The following is a 27,856-nucleotide window of genomic DNA, read 5'->3' as shown; positions in this document are numbered from 1 at the left end:
TAGGTTGTTACAGGGATTAAAGAGTTTATGCACATAATGCATGTGGAACAGTACCTGACACTTAGTCAGAACTTAATAATGTTAGGGAAATGGAGTAATTGTTACAAATGAAAGCTTAGAGCCAGAAAAATTTTTAGCTATAATTTCTTGGATAAGTACTCAATAAATGTTAGCTATTATTATAATTTGTCATTACTCTAGTGAAAGATACTGTTGTATACGGGAATTTGGAGGCAAATCCAAATTTGAGAATTTGAAGTAAAATGAGGAGTACAACGATCTCTTGGAATAAAAGGAAATATTTGCTAGGGTATCAGATTGACTGAAGTCTTCCAAGTCCCTTCTTTGGTCAAGGCCTGGTCTCAGATTTACTCATATAGTCCACATACAGACTTCATTATCAGCCTATGGAATCCCTGACTGGTTCCATCTTTCATTCTGTTATGTATATTTCTTTCATCCTAATACATTGATGACTCTCATGGAATTTACAATGAACTATCAGCTCTAATTTTTGTTACTTATTATTTTTATGCCTATGAACACTTCCTTTTTTTGGATTTGGGGTTTTTTTCTTTATTCTTTGTTCTGCATTTCTTTAGTACTACATTTCTCTTTTCCTCACAGAATGAAATATATTTTATTACTTTCCTGTTTTAAGGATTTCTTCATATCCGCTAAAGAATTATTGGTGCTGGATATTTATGTTAATGATTGAAAATCTTAGTGTAACTTCTTTGACCAGACAATCAATAATTCATCTCTAACCATAAAATTTCATAGAACTATTTTCAAAAATGAAATGGAACTGCTTATTGTTTACCCCTTAAATGGTGATGAATTTTAAGTATATCTATGCCTCTAATATCTGAATTAATAGTAAGATAAATTCCTAATTTCCACTCTTTAGCATCTTTTTCTATTTTCTCTAGAAAGATTAATAAACCATGAGAAGTAAAATGCATAAAAGAAAAAAAGAGCTTTTTGAAATTCATTAGGAGAGAATCAAAGACTTTTATGTTTTAGTCATGAAAAACATGGGCAGGGAGGTGTCAAAAATGTACAAGTCAAGTTCAGAAATATGTTCATAATAAAGTTTAAATTATCAGCTGCCGTAGTGACTATAGTTAACAATACTGTATTGTGTATTTGAAAGTTGCTAAGAGAGTGGATCTCAGATGTTCTCACTACAAAATAAAAACGGTAATCATGTGAGGTGATGGCTGTGTTAACTAACCTTATTGTGGTCATCATTTCACAATGTATATATACATCAAATCATCACTTTATACACCTTAAACTTACACAATGTTATATGTCAGCTATATCTCAGTAAGTCTGGGGAAAAATTGTCTACTACCAAGTGTAATAGCTCCTGAGGAAAATGAAAAAGGTCAACCAAATATTCATTCCACATGGGCAGCACCATCGAACTCTAAAAATTTATCATTAACATAGCTCCTAAATCCTCTGGAATAGCTTGTCAAGAAATATCTATCCAAGGGAGAAATCAATTATTAAGTTATGTTAATTTAGCAATTTAAATGCCCTCTATTCTGTACACTCAAGAGGCACTGTCATCACTTAAAAAGCAGTGTGAAAAATTATTTATTATTATGTTTAACAAACTGCCAATCTTTGGCAGGAGAGCAATGTATGGCCACACATATATGCCCAAAATAAGTAATAACCATTAAAGGAGCATAAAATGCAGAATTAAAATGGTCACATTAGTAATTTAACTGTACCACTGTTTTTTAAACATGTTAGAGTATTCTTTAATATATGCTAAAGCTAGAAGTAGAGTGAAAAAAATATTAATGGTTAGGTCATTTTGCCAGAGATTATCAAATTCAAAGAGAGACCTATTTCCGTTTTTTACCTGGTGTAATATGGAAGAACATGTCTAAATTCCTGGCTTCATCTCATGAGAAGTCACTGTGACTGTGACATGATGAGGCCTCCGGGGCTTCATTTATTCCACTTGGTCTTACACATAGCCTGTCTATTTTGACCATATTATTTATTTTAAGGTGCATTTATAACAATGGTTTCCTAATTTTACTTTAAATTTTTCCACTCTTATAGATAATTCATCTATATAGTGCTTTTAAAACAGGATAAAAAAAGACTAAATTCCCTGTCATAAACTTTATACAATGAAAGCTAAGTATATTGTCACTATATTTCTTTTCTTTTTGAATCCTTACTGTTTTTCCTAAAACTCATCATTTTCATTAATAGAAACATTCATTCATTCATTCATCCAACAAATAGATTTTTGTGGAAGATGCTATTCTGGTCACTAGAGACATAGAAGTAATCAAAACATTTATTTAGTCAACAAAAGTCTATTGCATCATGTGCCAGGCATCTTTCTAGACACTTGTGATACACCAAAGAGTAAACATATGAAGGCTCTTTACCTCCTGAAATTTATAATCCAGCAAGTTGGAGGAGGTTAGCAGAAAATAAACAATAAATATAAATAAGTAAATCATTTGTCATGTTAGAAGATGATAAATGCTATTGAAGAAAAAAAAATTAGAGAAACACAAAAGGATCAAGAGTCCTAGGGAGACATAGGGATGGAGACAGTTTGCACTTTTAAATAAGGTGGTCAAGATTGGCGTCCTTGAAATTGTTGAGGTTTTTAGTCATGTGGGTGACTAGGGGAAGAGCATTCCAAGCAGAAGGAAGAACTAAGCAAAGACTGTAACTTGGGACAGTGATTGACTTTATTAGAGAAACAATGAGTTTGCCAGTGTGGCTGAAGCAAGAGAGCAAATGGGAGAATAGTAGCAGAGAGTTCAGAGAGGTAAAGGCATGGGGGGAGGGGAAGGCAGTAGGGGAGGGGAAGGGGGATGGGGCAGTGGTTATTGCTCACTGTAAGTTTTCACTCTTGTGGTGTGTAGAATGAAAAACCATTGTAGTGTTTTGAGCAGAGGAATAACTTTATCTATCATGTAACAAGATCACCATGGATCACTCTGGTTGTTTTAAGAATGAACATGAAAGGACAAAGTTAGAAGCAAAGAGACCAGTTAGGAGGTTATTACAGTGATTCTAGTGAGAGTAGATGATGCAGACAAGGGCTGGTGTTGAGCAGGAAAAACCAGCTACCAATCCCAGGTGAGGATTTGCATGGAGGATGGCAAAGATCGTAACAATACCAACCACCAGAAGTCGGAGCCCACATACCTCAGCCTATTGCATCTTCTGGGGTTGCGGAGTCAGCAAAGAGGACTGACGACAACAAGGAGCTCCTTGACATGCAGAAGGTAGCATACATGGGTAAGATTCACATGTACTGCAAAGATAAAGCAAACATGTTTTCCTAATAGATTGCCCCTGCTCTGCTCATAGAATCTTCCTCCGGTTCCCATCTCACCCAGAGTAAAAGTCAAGGTTCTACGGTGATCTCAAGAACCCACATCATCTGCCCATCTATATCCACTCCCATCCTCTTGCTGTAGTTCATTCCATTCTAGCCACACTGGGTCCCCTTGAAAATTCTAAACCTACTTGTGTCTCCCAACCTTTGATCTTTCCAACTGGAACAACACTACTCACAGAAAGGAGAAGAGAGGCAGCAAGATCAGCATCTGTAGCCTGCACAAATCTCCCATGACTAGGGAATTGGTCCTTCCTGGTAGCAGAGGCAGGACAATGGACTGCACGCACCCTGCTCATGCTGCAGGGGAAGACCCGTTCTCTTCCCATGAGGGACAGATACACTGGTGGGGCTGGCCAGGTGACATATAGCACATACAATACAAGGAAGTTCACTGCATACCTAGAACGGGGAAAAGGTTTCTCCTAGTAAGGAAGAAGAATCTGGGGCCAAGTTACAGCTTGACACCTAGCTTCCATGTAGGGGAATATTCCAGACGCAGGACATTGACTGGGCAATCCTGGAGAGGGTTGGCAGTTTGCATGAAGACTGCCTCCCCAACAGGTGACAGCAGTAGACAGCATGAAAATGAGTCATATTTATTCTATTGCAAAGATAAGGCAAACATGTTTTTCTAATAGACTCAGTAGGAGATGGGAGAAAAAGAGAGGACTTGGTGGTGACTCCAAAGTTTTTCAGCCTGTGGAAGCATATGGGAGGATGGAGTTTTTACCAACTGAACTGGTGAAGGTTGAAGGTGAAACAGATTTGGGGAAGAGGCACAGGAATTTGGTTTTGAACATTCTGAGTTTGGTTGGACTGCCTATTTGATATTCAAGCAGGAAAATGGAGTAGCAGTTGAACATACAAGAATATACAGGTTAAGCCTGGGATAGAGAGAAAATTTAGGTATATATAGTTTAGTGAGTGAGACAGATAACAAACAAAATACATATTACATAGCAGAAATAAAAGACCTCTCTGATAAAGTGATATGTGAAGAGATCTTTAAGATACATTCTTGGTCACCTTTGATGATCCTCCCCTCTGACTCCACAGGTGACCTCATCCAGTGTTATAATTTTTCATAGGAGACATCCATGCCCTGCCTACTCCTGACTGCAGGCTCATGCAGCAGCCTAAGAGACTTCACTTTGACATCTCACAGGTTACCTCAAACTTTGTTTCCAAAACCCAGTTCTTTATTTTACCCCATCCTAATCCCAAATCTGTTTCTTCTGAAGATTCCCCCCTTTTCTATAAATAGCAACACCATTCTTCTAGTTGAAGACCAAAATTCTTAAAGTCATGCTTGAGTCTATGCTTTTGGTCACATATCACGTCTAATCCATTGAAAGAATATGACCAATTCTCACAACCTTCACTGCTAACACCCTGGTCCAAGCCAGCATTATCATCCACCTGGATTATTTAAAAGCCTCTACAACTCATCTTTTTAATTTTATCCTTTACTCCTACAGTCTGGCTTTTACAAGAAAGCAGAGGGATGCGTTGAAAATGTGAGATCATGCCACTCCTCTGCTCAGCACCTTCATAGGGTCCCCATCTTACCCAGAGTCAAAGCCAAAGTCCTGCAATGATCTCAAGAACCCACATCATCTCAAGAACTCATATCATCCTTCCACCTACACCCACTCCCATCTTCTTGCTGTAGCCTATTCAATTCTAGCTACAACGGGTGGCTTTAAAAATCCTATACCCACTTGTGTCTCCCAGTTTTTGATTTTTCTGTTTCCTCTGTCAAGTAAACACATAATTTATGCTTTCATTCTGGGTTTGGCTCAATGTTTTCTTTTCATAATCAATTCCCCTAGTATATGCTTGACCCAAATACTGCATGTGACATCTTATACTGAAAAAATTTTCATTGTCTCTCTGAAATTCAAATTTACCTGGGTAGGTGAAAAATTCGGGAGATGGATGATGGTGAGAGTTGCACAAAAATGTGAATATACTAGTGCCACTGAACTGTACAGTTAAATATGATTAAAATAGTATGTTTTATATTATGACTTTTACCACAATAAACAAAAATTTTTTTAATTAAAAAAAAAATAAAGTGCATTCCAAAGGAAAAAAAATTTTAACTGGGTACCCTGTATTTCATCTGGCAACTCTAACTGTGGGGAAGTGGGAAGGAAAAATGGATGCTGAGCAGGCAAGCAAAAATTGTCCACTACGGGTAGTTAAGAAAGGCTTTACACAGACCACCAGGATCATGAGATGAACAGGTTGCCAGCAAATGTTTACAGGTAACTTCCCTGTTCAAAAACCTTTGATGACTCTCTGTCATTCTGTTTAGTACCCAAAGTTCATGCTATTTCATATGAAAAGCTAAGGACATCTTAATGTATGCTGGCCCTCCCTTTCAGGTCTCATATCCTCCCATTTCCCCACAGCACGTCTTTTGCTCTGCACACAGGACTAATAATCCCCCTGCAGAGAATGCCTCCCTGCCTTTGCTCATGTTGTTTCCCCTTCCTGGAATAACTACCCCCTCCCTTATTTTACTTGAAATATAATTGCTTACCTTCAAAAACCCAACTCAAAGAGTGTCACAAAAGGTATCTTCTTTCTGCTCCCATAACACAAATATGTAAGCAAAACATAACTCTATGATAATATTTCATTGCAGTACTTAATAACTGTTTGTGTGTCACTTCTCTGCTTGATGAAAATTTCCTTAATGTCGGGAATGTATCATCATATTTTTTAAAAATCCTAAAACCTAATTTCTTCCATTTGGCACATAGTAGGTGCTCAATAAATAATTATTGATTGAATCAAAATATATAATTAAAACATTTTATCATCTGAGCCTTTATTGCCTTTGAAAACTAGTAATTTAAGTGTATACTTCTACACTTTAAAAGAAAAAAAATTGAAGTCTTTATAAACTTATGTTAAGAAATAACTTCTTGGTATAACACCAAAAGCACATAAAGGAAAAAAATGATAAATTGGACTTCATTAAAATTAAAAACACTTTCAAACAGCCCCATCAGGAAAGTAAAAAAGATAATTGAAATACTGGAAAGAACTATTTGTAAGTCATATATCTGACAAAGGACTTGTATCCAAAATATATATAAGCAATTCTTATACCTCAATAACAAAAAGACAAATAACCCAATTAGTAAATGGGCAAATACTTTGAATGGACATTTCGCCAAAGGAAATACACAAAAGGTCAATAGGCATAAGAAAAGATGCTCAACATAATTAGTCATTAGGAATTGCAAATCAAAACCACAAGGAGATTTCACTTCATACCCACAAGAATGACTATAATAAAAAGACAAGTTTTGGTGAGGATGTGGGGTATTGGAACTCTCGTGATTGCTGGTGGGAATGTAAAATGGGGCAACCACTTTGGGAAATATTTCTTCAAAATGTTAAACATAGAATTATCATATGATCCAGCAATTCTTCTCCTAGGAATCTCCTAGGAGTTCCACAAGAACTGAAAACGTATGTCCACACAAAGGCTTGTACACAAATGTTCACAGGAGCATTATTCACAGTAGTCAAAAGGTGGAAACCATTGAAATGTCTATTAACTGATGAATATATAAATTATATGTAGAATATTCACATGGTAAAATACTATTCAGCAATAAAAGATGTGAAATACTGATAATATGCCACAACATGAATGACTCTCAGAAATATGTTCAGTGAATAAAGCCAATCACAAAAGACTATTCTGTGATTCCATTTATGTGAAAGGTACATAATATGCAAATCTATATTGAAAGAAAGTAGATTAGTGGCTGCCTGGGGCTGGGGATGGGGGTCTACTGTTAGGGGACTGCTAATGGGTATGAGGTTTCTATTAGAGGTAATGAGAATATTCTCAAATTAGATTACATGGATAGTTGCACAACTCTTTAAGTATTCTAAACACCATTGACATTTACACTTGAAATGGGTGAACTTTATGGTATGTAAATTAGATCTCGATAAAGCTATTTAAAATAAGCATTGGGTTTTCCTTTAATTCACTCATTTGCCCTTTATGTTAAAGTGCCACAATTTATTTTAAAGGTAGACCAAGATAATAATGATTTGGAACAAAGTTATATATTCTTTTTCTAAGGTATACACCACAGGTTTAAGATGACCTTTCCACTCCGAAATTATGAAAACATATATTAAGCTCAGCACAAAATATATTTAAGGTGATTTGAACAGATGAAATATTACACATTTTTAAACATATAATGTCAATAAGCACTTCAGAGAAAAATTGACTGTTCAAAAATTTTCCATGGGTAGTACTAAATTCCAAAGTAGCATAAGGACTATGCAGTACACATCTGTTACTTAAAGAAATTGAAGAGGTTAACATTTTGAAAGTGTTTTATTTTTGTTGTCTGATTACTGTTTATATTTACTTAAATTTCTCTTACCTTGAGCCCATTAAAAAATTTGCAACTTTTAGACAAGATTTTAATGGACTTCAGGTGCACAGATTTGGAAAAATCATTTTTCTAATTAGAAAATTAACATCATTCAGTTGCACTGAACAAATATTTGTAGAATTTATACACGTGTGTGTGTGTGTACTGTTGTATGTATATTCATAAAGCTATACACACACACACTACATTCTTGTTACTTGTCAATACCATCCAGCATGTATTATTTTATCGTTTTGATTTTTATGTTCTGATTAAAAGTAATATGGTAGGGGGCTTCCCTGGTGGTGCAGTGGTTGAGAGTCTGCCTGCCAATGCAGGGGACACGGGTTTGAGCCCTGGTCTGGGAAGATCCCACATGCCATGGAGCAACTAAGCCCGTGTGCCACAACTACTGAGCCTGTGCTCTAGAGCCTGTGAGCCACAACTACTGAACCCACATGCCACAACTACGGAAGCTTACGGGCCTACAGCCTGTGCTCCACAACGAGAGAAGCCACTGCAATGAGAAGCCCGCGCACTGCAACGAAGAGTAGCCCCCGCTGTCCGCAACTAGAGAAAGCCCACGCGCAGCAATGAACACCCAACACAGCCAAAAATAAATAAATTAAATAAATAAATGTATATTAAAAAAAAAAGTAATATGATAAAGGGTAGATGAAATGACCTGGGAGTTCAAAGTTCTGCATTTTAATTCAAATCAACTTCGTGTAATTACCTAAGTCTCAGTTTCTCCAAAGTTCTTAAGGACTCAAATCTTAAATGTAATTTTTCAACGACATAAAACATTTTTCACTGCAAAAATGTATTTTCTAATGATTTTTGTATTTTCTAATGATTTTTTTAGTTTCTAAAAATTGCCATTTTTTAGTTGACTAGAGGAAATTCTCAATGTGAGGAGGCAGAAATTCTATTAAAGCTTAAGGTTGCCTCATTACTTGTAAGTGGTGTACAGAGTTTGAAGATATTTGCTATTATTACAGAAATCCTGTAATATCATACCTTAGTTATCCCAAATTTGGACATAATTGATTGGCAATTCACTCTAGCCTTTCTCCCTAAACCAGTTCTCAATTGCTGTCTAATGAATATAAAGAGGCTTTTCCCAGTTCAATGTATAGATAATGGTATCTTATATAAATGTCACTATCAATGATTTGGGGTTTTGTGTTCATAAAAACTGTCTGAAATGTTGGTTTTTTATTAGCTTCACAATACTACTGCTCTGCATTGTATGTGGTGTTGCACGCCCCAACGGAGGGGTTTAACTTTGGAAAGGCAGTTCCCTTTCACTAAGAGCAATTGCTAGGCATGCTCTCAGCTCTCATCCCTCTGCAAGCAATCAATCCCAGCAGCAAGGGGAATCAAGACTCTGAAGGAGCAACTGGTCAACTGATCTTTGATCCTCTCCAACATCTCTTACACCTTTTACTAGATAATAAGAAGTTTGGCATCTGCAATGCAAAAGTTCAGTAATATTTTCGAAGTACTAACTCTGCAGATCCAACTGGTATCTTAAGATGCTATCTTAAGACTAACTCTATCTTTCTCTGCCCTTTTAATTTTGATTTGTCCAACTGTTTCTCCACGTGTTAGGTAACTGGACTTACCAATACCTCTTGCCATTTGTTTGCTTTCCCATTCTCTCTATTTTATCTTTCTCACTGCTTTTGTGATGCTTTCTATACTCCTCCTTTTATCCTACAGTCAGTTTTGTCTAATATGATATTTGCATTCCAAAATATCATGAGTTATGCAAAATTGCAAAATAAACACAGGGCTTATGGGGGAAACGGGTTTGCAGTACAACACTAAAACCTTTATCAATGACTTTTAAAAGAAATAGAATACTATTTCTAGTATTTCTAATACTAAAAATAGTAGCACAGTTTTACACATGTTAAATGGTTAAGGATTGCATAACTGCTGTGATAAATTTAACTCTTTACTTTGAAAAAGGTCTGAAGTTTGCTGATCACAGTGGGTGTCAGAAGGGTTATAGCTGTGAGCTATTGTGAAGTGGTGGAAGGAGGAGTATCTAAAATCAGACAGGTGTAACACAGATATGGATGGGCTGACTCAAAGCGCTTGATGAAGTGTAAGGTTGGTGTTAGATGTTTGAGGAAAGTGCATGTGTGCATTTTGTATATTCCTACACTGATTGATTCAGCTATGTCTGGTTTTCTGTGTTTAGCCAGTGATTATCAGGAATGAGATTGTACATAAGAAAACACAAAAGTTACATTATGTTCAAATTGTTTCTTAATGTATCTATCATGCTAGAATGAATTCATATTTTCCAAACAAGCATTCTAGCAGAATTGATAGTACTTTTTTTGCTTTTTCTCAGTACTTTCCTATTTCTAGGTTATTGTGATCTTTTTCTCTTAGCACTTATTTCTCCCCAGTTCCTGCACTGTCTTCACCACAAAATTTCTCCAATGCAGCTAGGCTGTAGGTCATCCTTCTGAAGACATGGGTTACCCTGGTTTCCAGGCAGCCCCTTCAAAAAGAGGAAAAATCAGTCTCAAAGTGTTTAAACTCTTCAGCCCCTTTCCTGTGGATTGTGTGCACTCATGACTTTTATGTTGATAGCAATATAGAAAGCAAGACTTTTCTGTGCTATACCTTTGTTCCAGCTAGGTCAGATTCACAGCAGGAGTAACTTTCTTTAAAAGAAAAGTGTAAGTTTTCTTTTACTGAGAGTCATTGAAAATAACACTTGCAAATTCACAAAGGATCTTGAATAAAAATAGAAAATATTGCATAGTTTCTGTGCCCTTATTTATTATTTAATAATAATATGCTGTGTTACATAAATATATTATTTATTTATAATAAATTTTATATGTAATTGATTAAATATCGCTGCCATTTATTGAATGTTTATGATATATCCATGTTTTGTGCTAAACTGTGTATAATGTAGCGTATATAATAGCTTCCAGCTCAAATGCATCTATTAACCTATTTGAAAATTACTGATCTACCTTTATATTTTAATGTCAATTAAGAGTTTTCTCAGAAACTTAGTTTCCCTCCAAAGCTAGTTCTGTTAGAGTTCTTATTTCTCAGTATGAAATCTTTATGTCTCATATCTTTAAGTTCATGAACTTTAAATTAAAGATGAAGAAAGGGCTTCCCTGGTGGCGCAGCGGTTGAGGGTCTGTCTGCCAATGCAGGGGACACGGGTTCGGGCCCTGGTCTGGGAGGATCCCATATGCCGCGGAGCAACTAGGCCCGTGAGCCACAACTACTGAGCCTGCGCGTCTGGAGCCTGTGCTCCGCAACAAGAGAGGCCGCGATAATGAGAGGCCCGCGCACCGCGATGAAGAGTGGCCCCCGCTTGCCGCAACTGGAGAAAGCCCTTGCACAGAAACGAAGACCCAACACAGCCATAAATAAATAAATAAAAATTTTAAAAAAAAAAAAAAAAAGATGAAGAAAATTCTAAGTGCAGTTTCTTTCTCTTTTCCTGCAGCGTTTGTCCAATGGTTCTATAGATTCAACTGATGAAACAAGTCAAATAGTTGAACTACAAGAATTGCTTGAAAAACAAAACTACGAAATGGCCCAAATGAAAGAACGTTTAGCAGCCCTTTCTTCCCGAGTGGGAGAGGTGGAACAGGAAGCAGAGACAGCAAGAAAGGATCTCATTAAAACAGAAGAAATGAACACTAAGTATCAAAGGGACATCAGGGAGGTAAGTGATTCACAACACTTTCAGTCTTTGCTTCCTGAATGCTGTCTCAAGGCTGTTTTTCCATAATTTCCCTTAATGGCATATACTCTTTACCCTTTCTCAAAAGACGGTAAATCAGTATGCATTATATTAGTTACGAAACTTGTTCACTAAGGCAAAAATAGTTTACTTCATCACCCCTTTAAATATGTATGGAAAGAAAATGTTGGTATCAAATCTCAGAAGTAATAAAAACTACAGGTTTTTAAATGAATTTTTAAATGTTTTAAGCTGTTAACTTTAAATAACCCTAGATTCGGGTACGAATAATGAATTGCTATGCTCTTAGCAGATGGGAATACTCAAAGACATTACTTTAAAAATATCCCTCTTATTTTGGTTTTCTGTCTGTGAATGTGAAAGTACATGTGTGAAAGTGGGAACCTTTCTTTCTCTATATGTTCAGTTCTTACTAAACATCACTTCATCTATTTGAAAAAGTGAGTAAAGTTATGACAAAAATTACAAGGAGATGTCTTATTTGTGATATTGCCGAATCATCTTACCAGCTAAGGTGAAAAGTTTAGAATCTTTTCACTGTTATCACTCTATTTAATTAAAAAGAAAATTATCTATATTTATGAAAATTTTATTTTGTGACTTTTTGCCTTTTCCATTTTTACATGTTCTTTTAAATCATTTTATTTTCTTTTATCTTTTGTACATCATTAACTAGCTGTTATTGGAGTGGACTCTATGTATCCAATTCTTTTCTTCCCATTCTCCTTTGAGCCCATTTTATCATACTTTTGCCTTCACGGTCCCATCAAAACTGTTCTTATCCAGTTTGACCTCCATGTTGCTGAATCCAGGAGACACTTCTCAGTCCTTTGAAGCACTTGATCTAATTACCACTTCCTGGTGTATTTCTTCAGTTGCTAATAGCACATTACACTGTTCCTGATTTTCCTTCACTTTTACTTGCTACCCCCATCTCAGGCTCCTTTACTGGCTCTACTTCTCATCCCCAACCGTGGAATGCCTTCCCTCCTTAATTTGCCTTAACTCCCCTGGTAAATTCATGCCGTTTCATGGCTCCAAAAACTACCCATGGTCTTATGATTCCCAATTTATATCTCCACCTTATCCATCTCTCCTGATTTCCAGATGCCTGTATCTAGATCTCTAATGGGTTTCTCAAAATTAACATTCTCAAGACTGTTTTCCCAATATTCCCCCCAAAGAAGCCAGACTTACTTGCAGTCTTACATATCTCAGCTGATGGCAACTCCATTATTGGTGCTCAGACCAAAAACCTTGGAACCGTCCTTGGTACCTCTCTTTCACTCACACACGGCATTTGCTTCATCCATAAATCTTATTACTTCCAACTTCAAAATATCTCCGTCCTGTGACCTCTTCACACACTCTTCACGGCTCTGCCTTATTTCACACAACCACTGTCTCCCACTGGATTATTCTAAGAGTCTATACTCAACACAGCAGCCTCAGTAACCTGTTGCAGTATAAGTCAGATCAAGTCACTTTCTCCTTAAAACTCTTCAATGGCTACCTATTCTACTTACAGTAAAATCAAAGTCCTTGCAGTGGTCAGCAACCATGTACAATCTCTACTCCCACCCTCTGACCTCTGGGAACTCATCTACTACTCTTGCACTTTAATCCACTCAGTTCAGTTACTGTGGCCTCTTAAGCAAGCCAGATCTATTCTGTTGCATTTTCTTTTCCTTCTGCCTTTTACTCAAATGTCTTAGTGAAGTGTTCCCTAACCATGGTATTTACACATATACACGCTCCTTCTTCTTTCATTTTTTAAAAATCTCACAGAATTACTGCCATCTGACACAGTACGTACTTTGCTGATTTACTTGTTTGTCATATGCTTCCCTCTCCACTGTATATAAAGATTCATAAGAGCTGGGGTTTTTTGTTTTGTCTAGTTTTGTTCACTGCTCTATTTTAATCACGTACACAACTACTGAGTATAGAGTAGGCACTCAAAAGCTCTTGTTGAAAGGATGGATATTTATGGGTGTTAGGTGTAAACATCAAAAGGCATGGATGAAATCAGAATATGTCCCCAAACAATGCCTACTATCTCAGAGTAAGGTAGATGATCCGTGAAGTGGTTGTGTCACCGCACAGAAAATGATACACCTTTTTATGATGTTAACAGTTCAGGAATGCATCTCTCATCTTCACTCCTCCCACAACCCAAACTCAGAGAATTTATAAAGTAGATGAAATTTAACCCCTCTTCTATATTACTGTTAAGGAACACTAAGATTTTTGACTAGTAAACCACCAGGGCCATTTCTTGAGCTTTTGCTCATTTTCTATTTCTTCATTCTCTTAGTCCCACAGATTTAGCTGTTTTTCTTTCACTTAACACTCACCTACTCTATTAATGCTTGTTTAATCCAGTGTCATTTGCAGGTAGAGCCCAGTATCTCCAGCTCTCCCTTTCTTATGACCTAAGTAAAAATAACCCTTTGATTCTAATAGTCTTTGTATGTAGGTGACAAAAAGCTAAGTCAGATTTAAAATGTCAATCATCTATATGATGCCAAATTTTTTTTTTTTTTAATTAGGAATACCTTCTCATAGGTAAGGTGTTCTGCTTTCACCAGGAATTCTTTTTTTCTTTTCAATTTATTTATTTATTTGTTTTTATTTTTGGCTGCGTTGGGTCTTCGTTGCTGTGCGTGGGCTTTCTCTAGTTGCGGTGAGCGGGGGCTACTCTTCGTTGTGGTGCGCGGGCTTCTCATTGCGGTGGCTTCTCTTGTTGTGGAGCACGGGCTCTAGGCACGCGGGCTTCAGTAGTTGTGGCTCGCAGGCTCTAGAGTGCAGGCTCAGTAGTTGTGGCGCACGAGCTTAGTTGCTCCACAGCATGTGGGACCTTCCTGGACCAGGGATGGAACCTGTGTCCCCTGCATTGGCAGGCGGATTCTTAACCACTGCACCACCAGGGAAGCCCCCTCACCAGGCCCTCACCAGGCCCCTCTTTTACAATATAACTACTCTTATCAGCTCTATAAGTTCTGGGTAGTTATATCTTAGAAGAGTTTCACGAGAAAGGAATATTTCTCATCATTCACCTTTGCAGGGGCTTGCAAACACAAATGTTTTCAAAGCCAGGCAAACAATATAAATGTGTGAAGTGCCAGGTGCAACAGTAGGAAGTGATAGGGTTAATGAGACCTGGACAAGGAGCCTGTACTCTGTCTGCCTTTCTAGATGCATCGTGTATGTGTGTGTGTGTGTGTGTGTGTGTGTGTGTGTGTGTGTGTGTGTATTAAGCACACTGTGAAGGCCAAATAAAATATTTCCCATAAGATTCAGGATGCAGGCCATGGGACCCTGGTTTATATTTAATTTCTTTAATTCCTTCTGTCCTTTAGGGAAGGTACTTGTAATTGTCCCATTTTTCTCAGGTGATGTAAAGTAACTTGTCCAAGGCCTATCCATTATTCTCCCCAACACACCACCTTCCCCACCCCCCAGCACCAGGAAGACTGGAGGACTACCCCAGCTTCAAAATCTGTGCTTCTTCCACTATAAGCAGCTTCCAAAATCAACAAGATGCAATCATTTACTCATTGATAGCAACTATCATAAAAAGTGCAGCTGCACTGTAACTGCTTCCTAAATAATCAGTCTTTTGGTCTTTTCAATAAGCAAGAAAATGTGAAAATCACATACTTTAAAAAGGTATCACGTAACACTGAAAACTCCAGACTTCGCTTTTATGTATTCTTGAGCTGTGGTCACAACAAAGTCTACTAGATTGCACGATTTTAAGTAGAAAAAACAAACAAGGTGATTCTCCTTGCTACCCCTATAGCACTGCTAACACAGGATGATTTATATATGATATAAGCAATAACTATTTGTTGAATTAATTAGGAAAAAAATAGAGAATAGGAAAAAACTGACCATATAATTAAAAACTGAAATGCATTTTGCTGTGCATGTGCATAGTCTAATATATCTGAAACAAATTGTGTAAGTATATTTCATTAATGGTTTCAGAATATATTTTTGCAATTATTCTTTGTCAAGAAATAAATCTATTCAAAATTTACTTTTTTTTTTTTTTTAAGCCAGGGTGATGATTACATCTGTTTAATTTCTTGTATGTTTACACAGTTTACTTTTGTTTGAAGTTTTGTCTTAAGCGCTCCTTAAATTGACTGTGACTTCTTGGAGTTAGGGTTAAAGCTTGGCACAGTACCCAGACTAGAAAATATAGTCAGTCTCATTACGGAGGCTTAGTTTACCTCTCCACTCTTTTTTTTTTTTAATTGGGGTATAGTTGTTTTACAATGGTGTGTTAGTTTCTGCTGTACAATGAAGTGAATCAGCTATATGTATACACATATCCCCTCCCTCCTGGACCTCCCCCCCATCCCACCCCTCTAGGTAACCACAGGGCACGGAGCTGAGCTCCCTGTGCTATATGGCAGGTTCCCACTAGCTGTCTGTTTTACACATGGTAGTGTATATATGTCAATCCCAATCTCCCAATTCATCCGACCCCCCTTCTCCCCTGCTCCATGTCCACACGTCTGTTCTCCACGTCTGCATCTCTATTCCTGCCCTGCAAATAGGTTCATCTGTACCATTTTTCTAGATTCCACATATATGCGTTAATATACGATATTTGTTCCACTCTAATCAAGAAGGTTACTAATCGAGTATTTGGATACTAACATCTCATTAAATATATTGATATACAAAGAGAATTTTCTGTGAAGTATTTCAGTTATATTTTGTTTTGTGAATAAAAACAGCTTATCACTCCAACTTCTTATTCTTAAACATTCTTTGAATGTTCACTATGTGATTATATGAATGAATACATATCAATTTTGTCTTTTCTATTATCTGAAACATGGAGTTATATTTTTCACTTTACTAGCTCTAAGTTACTATAGAATTATATTTATTTGATATAATGAAATCCAGTTTTAACATAAACTTCAAGTTAAGAGAAAATTAATCCTTTACACAGTTTTTCGCCTTTTTTTAGGCAGCAGTTTTCAGGAAATAGAGAAAACTTTCTTTTTTAAAATTTCTAAGTAACACACAGCGAAAAGATACTCTTCCAACTTGTAAATTCAAATTTTATTTTTGGCAACACAGCCTGCAGTTATAAATTGAATCTCCCATATGAATCACTGAATTAAAAATGAAATACCAAAGTCACATCCAACGACTCCTATATGTAATATATGCCATAGTCAAATCAGCTAATTATAGGCATAATAGTAAGAAAAAATAATACATAAATAATAATAAAAAGCTATTATTTATTTAGTGTGTATTGTACATGGTAATAAAAATGAATAATGATAAAAAAGGAGCTAGAATTTACTGAGTGTATATTGTACATAAGACATCATGCAAAGCACTTAAAATATATCACAACAATGTCATGTATTAACATCCCAAACAAAAACCGAAAAAAAAAAAAAAAGAAAAAAGAAAGAAGATGAAGTTTAGAAAAGCTAAGCAGTGTTTACCCATAACAGGGTTAATAAGTATCAAAAACTAGGATTTAAAGCAAGTATGTACTACTTCGTGCTCATGTTCTAAAGAAACATGTGTATGCCTTTAACTGAATTTATGGCTATTATAATTTTGTAAGACGTTTATGTATGTAGGCTAAATTTAGAATTTTTTCTTGGGCTACAAAATTGACATAACATTTCCAGAGTTCTGTATGAAAATGAAATTAACAATACAGAATTAACAATTGTAAGCAGCACTCTGAAGGAATAGTCTAAGATTGAAAACTCTACCCTCATTGGACTAAAAAATATAGGAAACAGAAAAAGTCAAAATCTTAAGCAGAAGCTTTTTAAATAGTAGCTTTTATTTGGGTGGCTAAAATCTAAGGATACATATATAATGTTGAAAAAAATTAGTTTGGATAATTTTTGCCAAATTGATGGATTAATTGTTTCATACATTTGAACATTAATATTAACATAATTAACCAAGTAGTCTTTAGTTTGGTCTTGAAGTTCAGCAAGACTAAGGTAGTCAAAAAGTCAACAAAACCTCATTCCAGGTAGAAATGTCGCAGAGTGTGTTAGTTTCCTAGGGCTGCCATAACAAATTACAATAAAAGGGACGGCTTAAAACAACAGTAATTTATTCTCTCATAGTTCTGGAGACTATAAGTCCAAAATCAAGGTATCAACAGAGCCATACAGTATTCCCTCTGAAGGCTCTGGTGAAGTATTCTTCATTGCGCCTTCTAGCTTCTGGTGGTTGCTAGCAATCCTTGGTGTTCTTGGCTGGTGGCAGTATAAAGATAATCTTTGTCTCTCTTTTCACATTGCATTTTTCTCTGTATATCTCTGTCCCCAAATCTTCCTTTCCCTGTAAGAACACCAGTCACTGGATTTAAGGCCCACCCTATCCTGTATGATCTCATCTTAACTTGATTACATCTGTAAAACCTTATTTACAGATGATATCACGTTCCCAAGTCCTAAGTGAACATGAATTTTTCACTATTCATCTCAGTACATAGAGATATTGTACATAAAGAAAGTGTCAAGACATTAAGCTATGTATTTGCAAGGCTTTGAAGCTCAGATTTTAAATTGAAGATGGAGGGGAACATACAAAGGTATTGTCAAGAAGCAAGTCGGTCAGCAGGTTGGGAATAAGTAAGCAGGAAAAAAGACTAATGGCAAGATGACAGATTAGGCTATTAAGTGGGAGTTAGGGTAGAGGAGTTTTCCAGGATGATCCTAAATTTCTGTGCAGCACCGTGTCATTCACTAGTCAAGTAATACAAGGTAGGGGAAGGCAGGGAGACTAAGGACAACATGATGAGTTTCTTTGTAGAATATGACTTTTTAATTAATTTTAATTTTTTATATACACATAACTTTCAAAGTCAAATACTATCAAGAGAATACAAATCTAAACACACATGTGCACAAAACACATACATATACACAAAGCCACCACCTACCTCCCATCTCACTTCCCTGAAATTCTTAATTTCAACCCTTTTAGCCATTACTTCTGGTATTTTCTCTTATTTAAACTTATCCTATGTCTTGCTATTATATTATATGAGGATTTTAACTCTCTTATTCTTTCCCTTCCTTTCTCTTACACCCATCCTTCCACTATAATCATCTCAAAATCACATTCAGTTTTACCATTATTATGACTATGTAAATAGTTCCACAAATGATCCAAGTAGTCATTTTCAATGATAATATTTCCTTTTGTACAGCTTTCTGTTTTTCTAGGATTTTATTAATTACCTGATAAATAAATTTGCTTATTTTTAAATGGTAAGTCTTCCCACCCACTCCAACAGTTTGGTTTCATAATTTCAATTCAGATTATGGACAATGGTCACGCAGATAATTTATCATTCTTATTTTTATTTTCTTTAAATCATCTCTGTTTCCTCTGCTCTCCACCTCTGATCTGTACCAAATTTTTTATAAGCCTGTTTCATTCTTCTAGCTATTGTTATGGGATTTACCTCTACTAGCACCTTGAAAATTCAGGAGAAAAAGTGACCAAGATCCCTGAAGTAGAAAAGGCATAAAACCCAGAGTACAGATAATGACTGAACTTTGAGGGAAGGTGGAACACCTGTTCTAAACTGAAAGATAGAGGTTAAGGATTTGTGTGGATGTAGTTACCACCAGATGGTGGTGAGGGAAGATAAGGAAGCTGAAGGACTGTCCATTTAAGGGCTTCTATTTCTTCTGGAAAATTAGAAGGGAATTTATCTGTTCTGTGCATGTGGCAGGATTGACTCTGGATCTTGTAGGAGAGTAGCAAAGAGACTGCTTAGGAACAAGTGGTCAGAGAAACCTGGATGGTAATAAATGGAAAACACCACCATCTCCTCAATGTCAGGCTCCTTATGCAAAGGAGCTTCCCAAATTATCAGAAAACCACACCAGGCCCAAGATGCCCACTTCTGCAGCTGATTTTTCCCAATATCTCAAAAAAGTAGGTTATCTACCTACTAATAAATTCCCATGTAAGCTACTAGGAAGATAAAATCATTTCCATGTTATCTATGAATTATATGGTTTAAAATTTTTGCTTAATACAATAGTTAATATTATATTAATAATATAGTATTTAAAGTTATCGCTTCATTTGCACCAATAACTGATTTTCCCCTAGAGATTTGTGTTCATTGAGTTCTCTAAATTCTTTTTAATTGGAATATATCATATTCCAATTAAACAAGGGAAATGGTTAAGTTCCAAAGTAAATTCGTCAATTCATTTGTGAGTGTGATTCAAATTTACTTTTTTTTTCATTTTTGCCTTCTCTTTTAACCACTGAGCTATTCTTACTTATACATGACAATGAGGATACTGATGATATTTATTATCCTTCTTTGAAAATCCCTTTGCAATTTGGAACTATAGCCACCATTTTACCAATTTTATGGTTTGCAACTCTACCCATAATTATACTTATTTCTACTGTGTAATGAACTAATTTTTCTTCTACTTCTTTTCTAAGAATACCAATTCTACAGTAGGGAGTTTTAAAATGTACTCCATTCCATTCTCAGAGAGAGAAAGCTTTTTGCTAACCCAAGACGTGAGAAGAATTCTGACAGATAAGTTGAGAAAACTCACATGAAATCTTGCATCCCCTTAATGAAAAGAAAGGAATGAATATTTACCTCAAGAAAGCAATAGTTTCTTTTATATCTCACTATTTAATTTAAATAATAAAACAATATATAAACTAAGAATCTGATTTTTTAAATTATTTTAATTGTAGGCCATGGCACAGAAGGAAGATATGGAAGAAAGAATCACGACCCTTGAGAAGCGTTACCTCAGTGCTCAGAGAGAATCTACCTCCATACATGACATGAATGACAAACTAGAAAATGAGTTAGCAAATAAAGAGGCCATCCTACGGCAGGTTCAGTATCTCTATCTTGGTTCTATTCTGGTCTGTGTGTGTTCTCACCATTCTCACAAAACGTGGAGTAAATAAAATATGGTATTCCTTGGTAATCAATCATTCTCTAAAATTTATAACCAAGCTAACTAAACAGATGTGATTTTTAGTGTGTAATCTAGAAATCTATCTTAATAATGATAAAAATAATGACTAATATTTACTTTGGATCTAGACATGAACCAGAAACTGTGCTAAACAGTTTACATGTATTACCTCACTTAAATCCAACCACCACCTGTAAGTACAATTATTATACTGTAAAGTATAATAATTATTATACAGTTATTATACTGAGGAGTAAAGTAAGTACAATTATTATACTGAGGAAACTAAGGTTCAGAAACATGAATGCTCTCCTAAGGTCACATATATGGTAATTGCAGAGTCAATAATGGAAACCTAGGTCTATTCGGCTCTAGAGAAGGAGTGGGCAAACTATGGCCCATGTGCCAAAACTATGGCTCTGTTTTATAAATAAAGTTTTATTGAAACATAGCATACCCATTCATTTAATCATTGTCTATGACTGCTTTTGTGCTACAACAGTAAAATTGAATAGTTGGAACAGAGACTTTATTACCATTTGGCCTTCACAGGAAAAGTCTACGAACTTCATCTCTAGAGCCTGGACTCTCAATCATTATGCTACATTCCCTCTCCTACTCCAGCTAATGTTACGATTCTCAGTATGTTGCTATTACGGTGTATCTGAAGTCTTAGTACTAAGTTGTATTCCATTTGTCCAAGTTAATACTCACTATTAACTTCTTTTCTTTTTGCTGTCCTCAGTAAAAGGTTTTCTTTTTTTAATGTGCTGAATTTATTAAGGAATATGGATAAGTAATATATGAAAACATGAGAACAATAATCTCTTTGCACAGTAGGTATGGTAGTAGTAGCTTATTTTAACTCTAGAAGAGTGGCTTGAAGCCCACAGCCCCTGGTGACTGGTGTTTGCTATCCTAACTGTGACAATTTAAGTGTCTCTTTTTTCGTCCCCATTTCAGATGGAAGAGAAGAACAGACAGTTACAAGAGCGTCTTGAGCTAGCTGAGCAAAAGTTGCAGCAAACTATGAGAAAAGCTGAGACCTTACCTGAAGTAGAGGCTGAACTGGCTCAGAGAATTGCAGCCCTGACAAAGGTACTGCAATAAAACAATTGGTCAACCTAGATATACTTATAGAAATGACTAGTGATCAAAATGGAATATATAAAGGTTTTCTTTAGGCTTCATGAAGATTAAGTTTATTTAATCTTTACTATATTGGTCTGTTATTTAGATGAATTTTTATGTTACACATATCTTATTTATGTTGAAATGAATGACTGATATATATATGATGTGATGATTCCTTTGCCTATTTAAACATTAACAAAAACAAACAAAATATCACGTCCTTAGAGTTAATTTTCCATGGTTATATTTGCACATATGGATATACATGAGACATAATAATTTAGTAAGCTCAACATAAATTGTACAGTATTAGAAATGTAGGAAATATCATAAGCAGTTGATTCCTTTCTGACTATGGTATGAAAAAATTTTGTTAGAAGTTGGACATTAGATTTGTAGAAGTCTAAAGCCATTAAATAGTCAGAAAGTGATTTTAATAGTTGTAATTTCTTCTGAACCAATTAGAATCAATAATATTCTGAAGAATGTTCAAAATTAACTGCTGTGTTATGGACATTAGATTCTGCAATTATATGCATATTTTAGAACTTAGCAACCATCATAATGCTAAAACGACTATTCTTACCTTTCACAGTCAAATAGAATGGCATTGCTTGAAAGTCACATGTCACTAGAATAAAAGTACAGATTTTGTCACTAAAAGCATGTTTGACTTTTAATATCAATTCAAAAATGTACACACATTTTAGATGTTCACACAGTCATTACCATGTGCTGTTTTCCACACCACTGCAGTAAATGGGTCAGATAGATATATGAACTGCAAGTTATAAATTCTGGCATTAGGGATTATACAAAACAATTGATGCAGCAAAATAAAAGTAGACACATATAGTTACTTTTGGAAAAGTAAATAATTAAAGAGGAACAGTAAACTGATGCCTATTAGTTAAAATAGGGTAGTTAAACAGGTAGTGAAAAGACAAACAGTTGACAAAGCAGAAAATATTGGAATAGTTGGTTGTAGAGTATTGGACTAACTAGCTGAATGAAACTTTAGTCTGATTAGGGTGATACAATCTGGATCCTTCCATAGTCACAGACCACGCCATAAACCACTCTGGAAATTTCAGAAATGTGTGATTTCTAAAATAAATATAAACTTATTTAATTTTAGAAATATTATTGAAATTATATAAAAAGTGTAAACATAGTAGTAGTAGTATGCTATTTTTTCTTGCAAACACATTTAAAATTCCTATAATATGGATTAAGATATGTATACTTAGGTTTTTCATCTGAGGAATATAAAGAACTTTTATGAAGAGTTATCTTATTGAACTGAACTATTTTAGGGGGAGTTAGGCAAGTGGCTAAATAATAAAAGTAACTTTTGTAATATTTTAGTGTAAAATAATCATCAATATTGTCATAAGTAAAATACAAGAAAGTCTGGAATCTCTCCCCCAAAAACACAATTTAAAATTCAGCAAAAAATTGCCCCAAAGAATAAAGCATAATTTAAAATATAATACTTGATGTATGAGGCTTTAAATATTCCTAAGAATCCTTAATTTAGAATGTAAAAAAAAAAACTTAAAATAGGTGTCTCATCTGTTTTGCCCTCTATTTTATTTTATTGAGGTCATATTTGATATATATATTCACTTATGCACCCAAAATAATTTCCTCAGTTCACTCCTACCTGAAAATATATTGCTAAAATTCTACTTCATCTGGAATTAAAAGGGGATAGAAAGGGAATTAAAAGGGAATAGACCCTTTTGATTTCCTCACTTTTCAGCAGTTTTATCTCTCTTAAAAAGTATGAAAATGTTAGAATTCACTCTGCTTGTCCTTTTTACTGCTTTCTCTCCTGACTGGCTCTGTATCAACATTATTTCAGATATACAGTTTTTAGATTATCGCCATATTTAATTCATTATTTACACGCCTCTGGTGCTGAGATTTTATTTTCAGTGTACTCCCTCTGCTTGTAACCCTTTTATAACATTTGAAGATCAGTCTTTCATTTGCTCTCCCAAGTTTTATGGCTAAAATGATTTTTGACCATTTTCTTATCTCTGTTCTCAAGACCTTTAGGGACTGTCTCTAGAACCGGTTTTAGTTATTCATTATTTCAATTCCAATTTGTTTTCAATATCTTATTATTGACCTCCATAGTCTTTTCTACTTCATAATGTTTTTGACTTCTCACTGATTTATGATTTATGCTAGTTTAAACCTAGGCTCCCTCTCCTATATTTTGAATGATATTGTTAACAATCCCTCATATATTTTAATTGGCCTATAAGTATTTTTTCTACTTTTATTATCTGCCACTATTGTTTTCTTCTCTTTGGCCCTCCTCTTTTTAAATTTGATTGCTTCTCCATTTCCAAATATATTCACATTCTTCTCAAAACTATTTCTGCCTATAAAAGAGAAGTGTAAAGTTTTCTTCTAAAACTTTATCTCGTTTGAAAATTGCCTTGTCACATTAAAGAGTGAAACCAAGATAAGCCCTATATCCCATCAGGGAGTCAAAAAATAGCAGATTGTTCTTATGTGACTATAGTATTTACACCAGTTGCTTAAATTGCAGTCTTCATAAGGTTAAGGTGAACATAAATCAATAGTGGTTGCAAATTGATCCAGTGTTTGTTTAGAGGTGATGTCTGAATTTATTCTTTGGTTGATAAGAGTATCTTTTTTTCTGCCAGTGTGGTGGGTGTGTGTGTGTGTGTGTGTGTGTGTGTGTGTGTAAAAATAGGTAGCTAAAGCTCATTTAAGGCTTTTAGAAAGTCAGAAGTATTGAATAATGGCTAGGGATAAAATTAAAAATTTGGCTTTGGTGAGTGTATATACAATTAAATAATAAACATTTTGGGATCCCAGTCTTATGATTTATGATGTTTACTTCTTTAATTAAAATGCATATTCCTCAGCAAGGACATAATTCATCTTAAATTCCATAAGGTATTTCATTCATTTTTAGTACCAATAAAAAGTATCAACAATAATAGTGATTTAAACATGACAGAATTCTCGTTTAATCTCTGAACTGAATTTTCACGTTTGGTGTGTTTTCAGTAGTTAAGATGGAGACAGCTAGAAGTTTTAAGGACCTTTGAAAGATCTACTGACTTACATGTATATTTGAATAAACAGTTTTGGAAATTGAAATGTTCATGCCTTGACTACCTTGAGTCAGTCACCAGATTAATTGTCATAACATTAACTGCTTGTTAAAATGTACTTTTGAGAGATTACAGATATGTTTAAGAATTTAAAATATATAATTTCAGCAATATTTTGATCCATTTACTGTATTCTTTTTTTTTTAAACGTCTTTATTGAAGTATAATTGCTTCACAATGGTGTGTTAGTTTCTGCTTTATAACAAAGTGAATCAGCTACACATATACACACGTTCCCATATCTCCTCCCTCCTGCATCTCCCTCCCTCCCACCCTCCCCATCCCACCCCCCTGTATTCTTAATTGAATTATAAATTTTAAAAAATATTATAAAATCATTTTGTGGCAGTTGAAGACTATGGTATCATTCTGTGTTGCTTCTGGTTGGAAATTTGGGGAGAGAAATTGGTTATTTGTTATTTCTTCATTATTTTCCCGATTTATGAAATAAGAATATCAGAAGGAAAATCTTTCAAAATGTAAATGTTGAGTTATTATTTGCATAAGCACAGCAGTTAAATGTTAAATGTTTATTTTATAGATTAAGTTGGAATTTGTTGCATAAAATAGTACATATGCATATGAACCAATACATGAATAGGTTACTATTTCTTTTCAGGTACTGCATGATATATTTATATATAGTCCTATATTTGCATAAAGTAAGTTTCACTGTTTTAGAATAAACTTATAAAATGTAATAGAATATGCTCTGGAGTTAAATTTTGTTATCCTGACATAGGATACTTTGGCTGTTGTGATTATTTAACTTGTAATTATGATTAAAATGTTGATGTAACTTTACATGTAATCTGTGCATAACATACTAATACAATTCAGCTATCAGCAATGTCACATGTGTTGAACACTCTGCATCTGTGGTTACCTGACATTCACCTCCAAGACATGTAACTAACCTTGGCACTGGGCAAACATTAGCTCACAAAAGGCACTGTGCTGCCTATTAACTTTAGGGCACTATTTTGTTTCCATAGCAACAAATCAATGCAGAATCAGTTTTAGAGTGGTCCCTAGTATCATTCAGGAGAATTCACAATAAGTTTCTTGTCCTCACAGCATTATTGTCACTTTATTTGAGGACTTTTAATCATTTTTATTTAAAATGTCGAATTAAGGCTATGTCTAAGAATAGGCGCTGAGGTTCTACACCTACAGCCATAGTGTATATTCAGAGACCAGAAGTCATTTTGCAAGTTTGCCAGTGCTGCTGAAGAAACTCAATCCTGCTTGAATTGGAGAATACTCATAATAATTAACCCCGTGGCTTAGCTTTTTCTCTGATTTCTACAGAGCTGGGTTTATAATAAATTTTGTTCTAAATTTATTTCACCTGAGTCATTGCCTTGGCCTACTCCTCAATATTGAGGTACTTTGTTTCCGTTATTTTTAAGTAATATGATAAACAAACAAATAAACCAAAATATAAAACTTTTAACAATCTATCAGAGACATATTCTAGTGTTTGGTTTCCCATAATTCCAATTATTACATGATTCTTTCAGAGTTGCTTTAATTCATTCTGTAGTGGTCTTTCATTGCCAGCCATCACTAACCTTCCATACCTTAGGTTGGTAGCTTTTTATTTGAGCATATCATTATTTTTCACTTATAACCATCAACTTCATCATGTTCACCAGATATCAGTGTAGTTCTTTCCACATAAAATTCTATTAAAGTATTAAATTTGCTGTCACATTTTTCTTTTAAGCATTCTGTGCTATGTTCTGTTCAGTGTCAGTGCCTTTAGTTCTGATTTTTCAATTTTGTCCCTCTCCTTTTCCTTGACTCGTTAGTCTGATCCAACCTCTTCTACCTCATCTGATGATTATCAATATGTTATGGAAGCTAAACTACAAGAAATGATCTCCATACGTAGGAAGGTAGTCCTACTGGACTTTACTTTCTATTGCTAAATAGAATTCATCTAAGTTTTTCTTTTCATTTGTAAAAATTATGTTACTTTTATTTATTGATAATCGACCATCTGTGCAGTTCAGTGCTTCAGGAGCTTAAGATTGGACAATGGCAGGTTTGTGTTCAAACCATGCACAGTCTGCATGTTACATTTGGCTGATTTCATTGCTCATAAATAACTCCAATGTTTTGCTGATGCTTGGATGTAACAGGCCTTTGTAGCTGACACATTTCAAGCAATGCTGTTCAGCTGCCTGTTTAAAAAAAGTTTATTTTTTGAAAACTACATTTGCAGTTGGTAGTAGCTTGCTTTACATTTTATTTCAGTTTATTTAGAGGAAAAGTGTTAACCATATCTTACATGTCAGGTGCATTCTTCATATTTCTTAACAGGCTGAAGAAAGACATGGAAACATTGAAGAACGTATGAGGCATCTAGAAGGTCAACTTGAAGAGAAAAATCAAGAACTTCAAAGAGTATGTATTTTTAAGACCATCCCTCTCAAGCATCAGTTTACGGATTTATATTCTACATATAAGAACTGAATGTCTTTCTCAATTATGGGTTATATTTAAAATCATATGAATATGCCCTGTGCATTAAAAAAGTTTCTGCCAATTTAATCAAAACAGACATAAAATTAAATCCAGTTTTAAAACTAGAAAAAATACAAAAACAAACCCAAATATTTTTAAGTGATTTTTATGTTAAATTTATTTATTTATTTTTTTGAATGTAAGGCTAGGCAAAGAGAGAAAATGAATGAGGAGCATAACAAAAGATTATCCGATACTGTGGATAGACTTCTGACTGAATCCAATGAACGCTTACAGCTACACTTAAAGGAACGAATGGCTGCTCTAGAAGAGAAGGTAAAAGGACCAGTAGAATCACATGATTATTAGCTATGTTCTTATGATCATGTTTGTTTTACACTCTGCTACAATCATTGCATTGTTCAGATGATCCATTTACTTTCCTTAATTTAAAAAAAGCCTGATATATTCTTAAAAGTGAACAAATAGTTTCTGTAAAAACATGTAAGATCAATTTTTAA

The 27,856-nt window shown here is 34.9% G+C and overlaps 1 protein-coding gene across 13 annotated transcripts in view; it reads left to right on the top strand.

Annotated features, from left to right (window-relative positions):
* PPFIA2 (PTPRF interacting protein alpha 2) overlaps nucleotides 1–27,856 on the top strand; it is a 468,430-nt gene that overhangs the window by 342,503 nt on the left and 98,071 nt on the right. For 9 of the 13 annotated variants that reach the window (XM_082350736.1, XM_082350733.1, XM_082350730.1 and 6 more), the window contains exons 8-13: nucleotides 11,318–11,539; nucleotides 20,336–20,482; nucleotides 21,532–21,666; nucleotides 26,678–26,764; nucleotides 27,192–27,275; nucleotides 27,540–27,671. In XM_082350736.1, the coding sequence (XP_082206862.1) occupies nucleotides 11,318–11,539; nucleotides 20,336–20,482; nucleotides 21,532–21,666; nucleotides 26,678–26,764; nucleotides 27,192–27,275; nucleotides 27,540–27,671 (807 nt within the window). The remainder of the gene's footprint in view (nucleotides 1–11,317; nucleotides 11,540–20,335; nucleotides 20,483–21,531; nucleotides 21,667–26,677; nucleotides 26,765–27,191; nucleotides 27,276–27,539; nucleotides 27,672–27,856) is intronic. The other 4 variants (XM_082350737.1, XM_082350734.1, XM_082350735.1 and 1 more) reach the window with 1 other exon arrangement.

The sequence above is a fragment of the Balaenoptera borealis genome (assembly GCF_965194805.1).
Source record: "Balaenoptera borealis genome assembly, chromosome: 13".
NCBI lineage: Eukaryota > Metazoa > Chordata > Mammalia > Artiodactyla > Balaenopteridae > Balaenoptera > Balaenoptera borealis.
The sequence above is the reverse complement of the archived record's forward strand: the minus strand, read 5'-3'. Positions and strand labels throughout refer to the sequence as shown.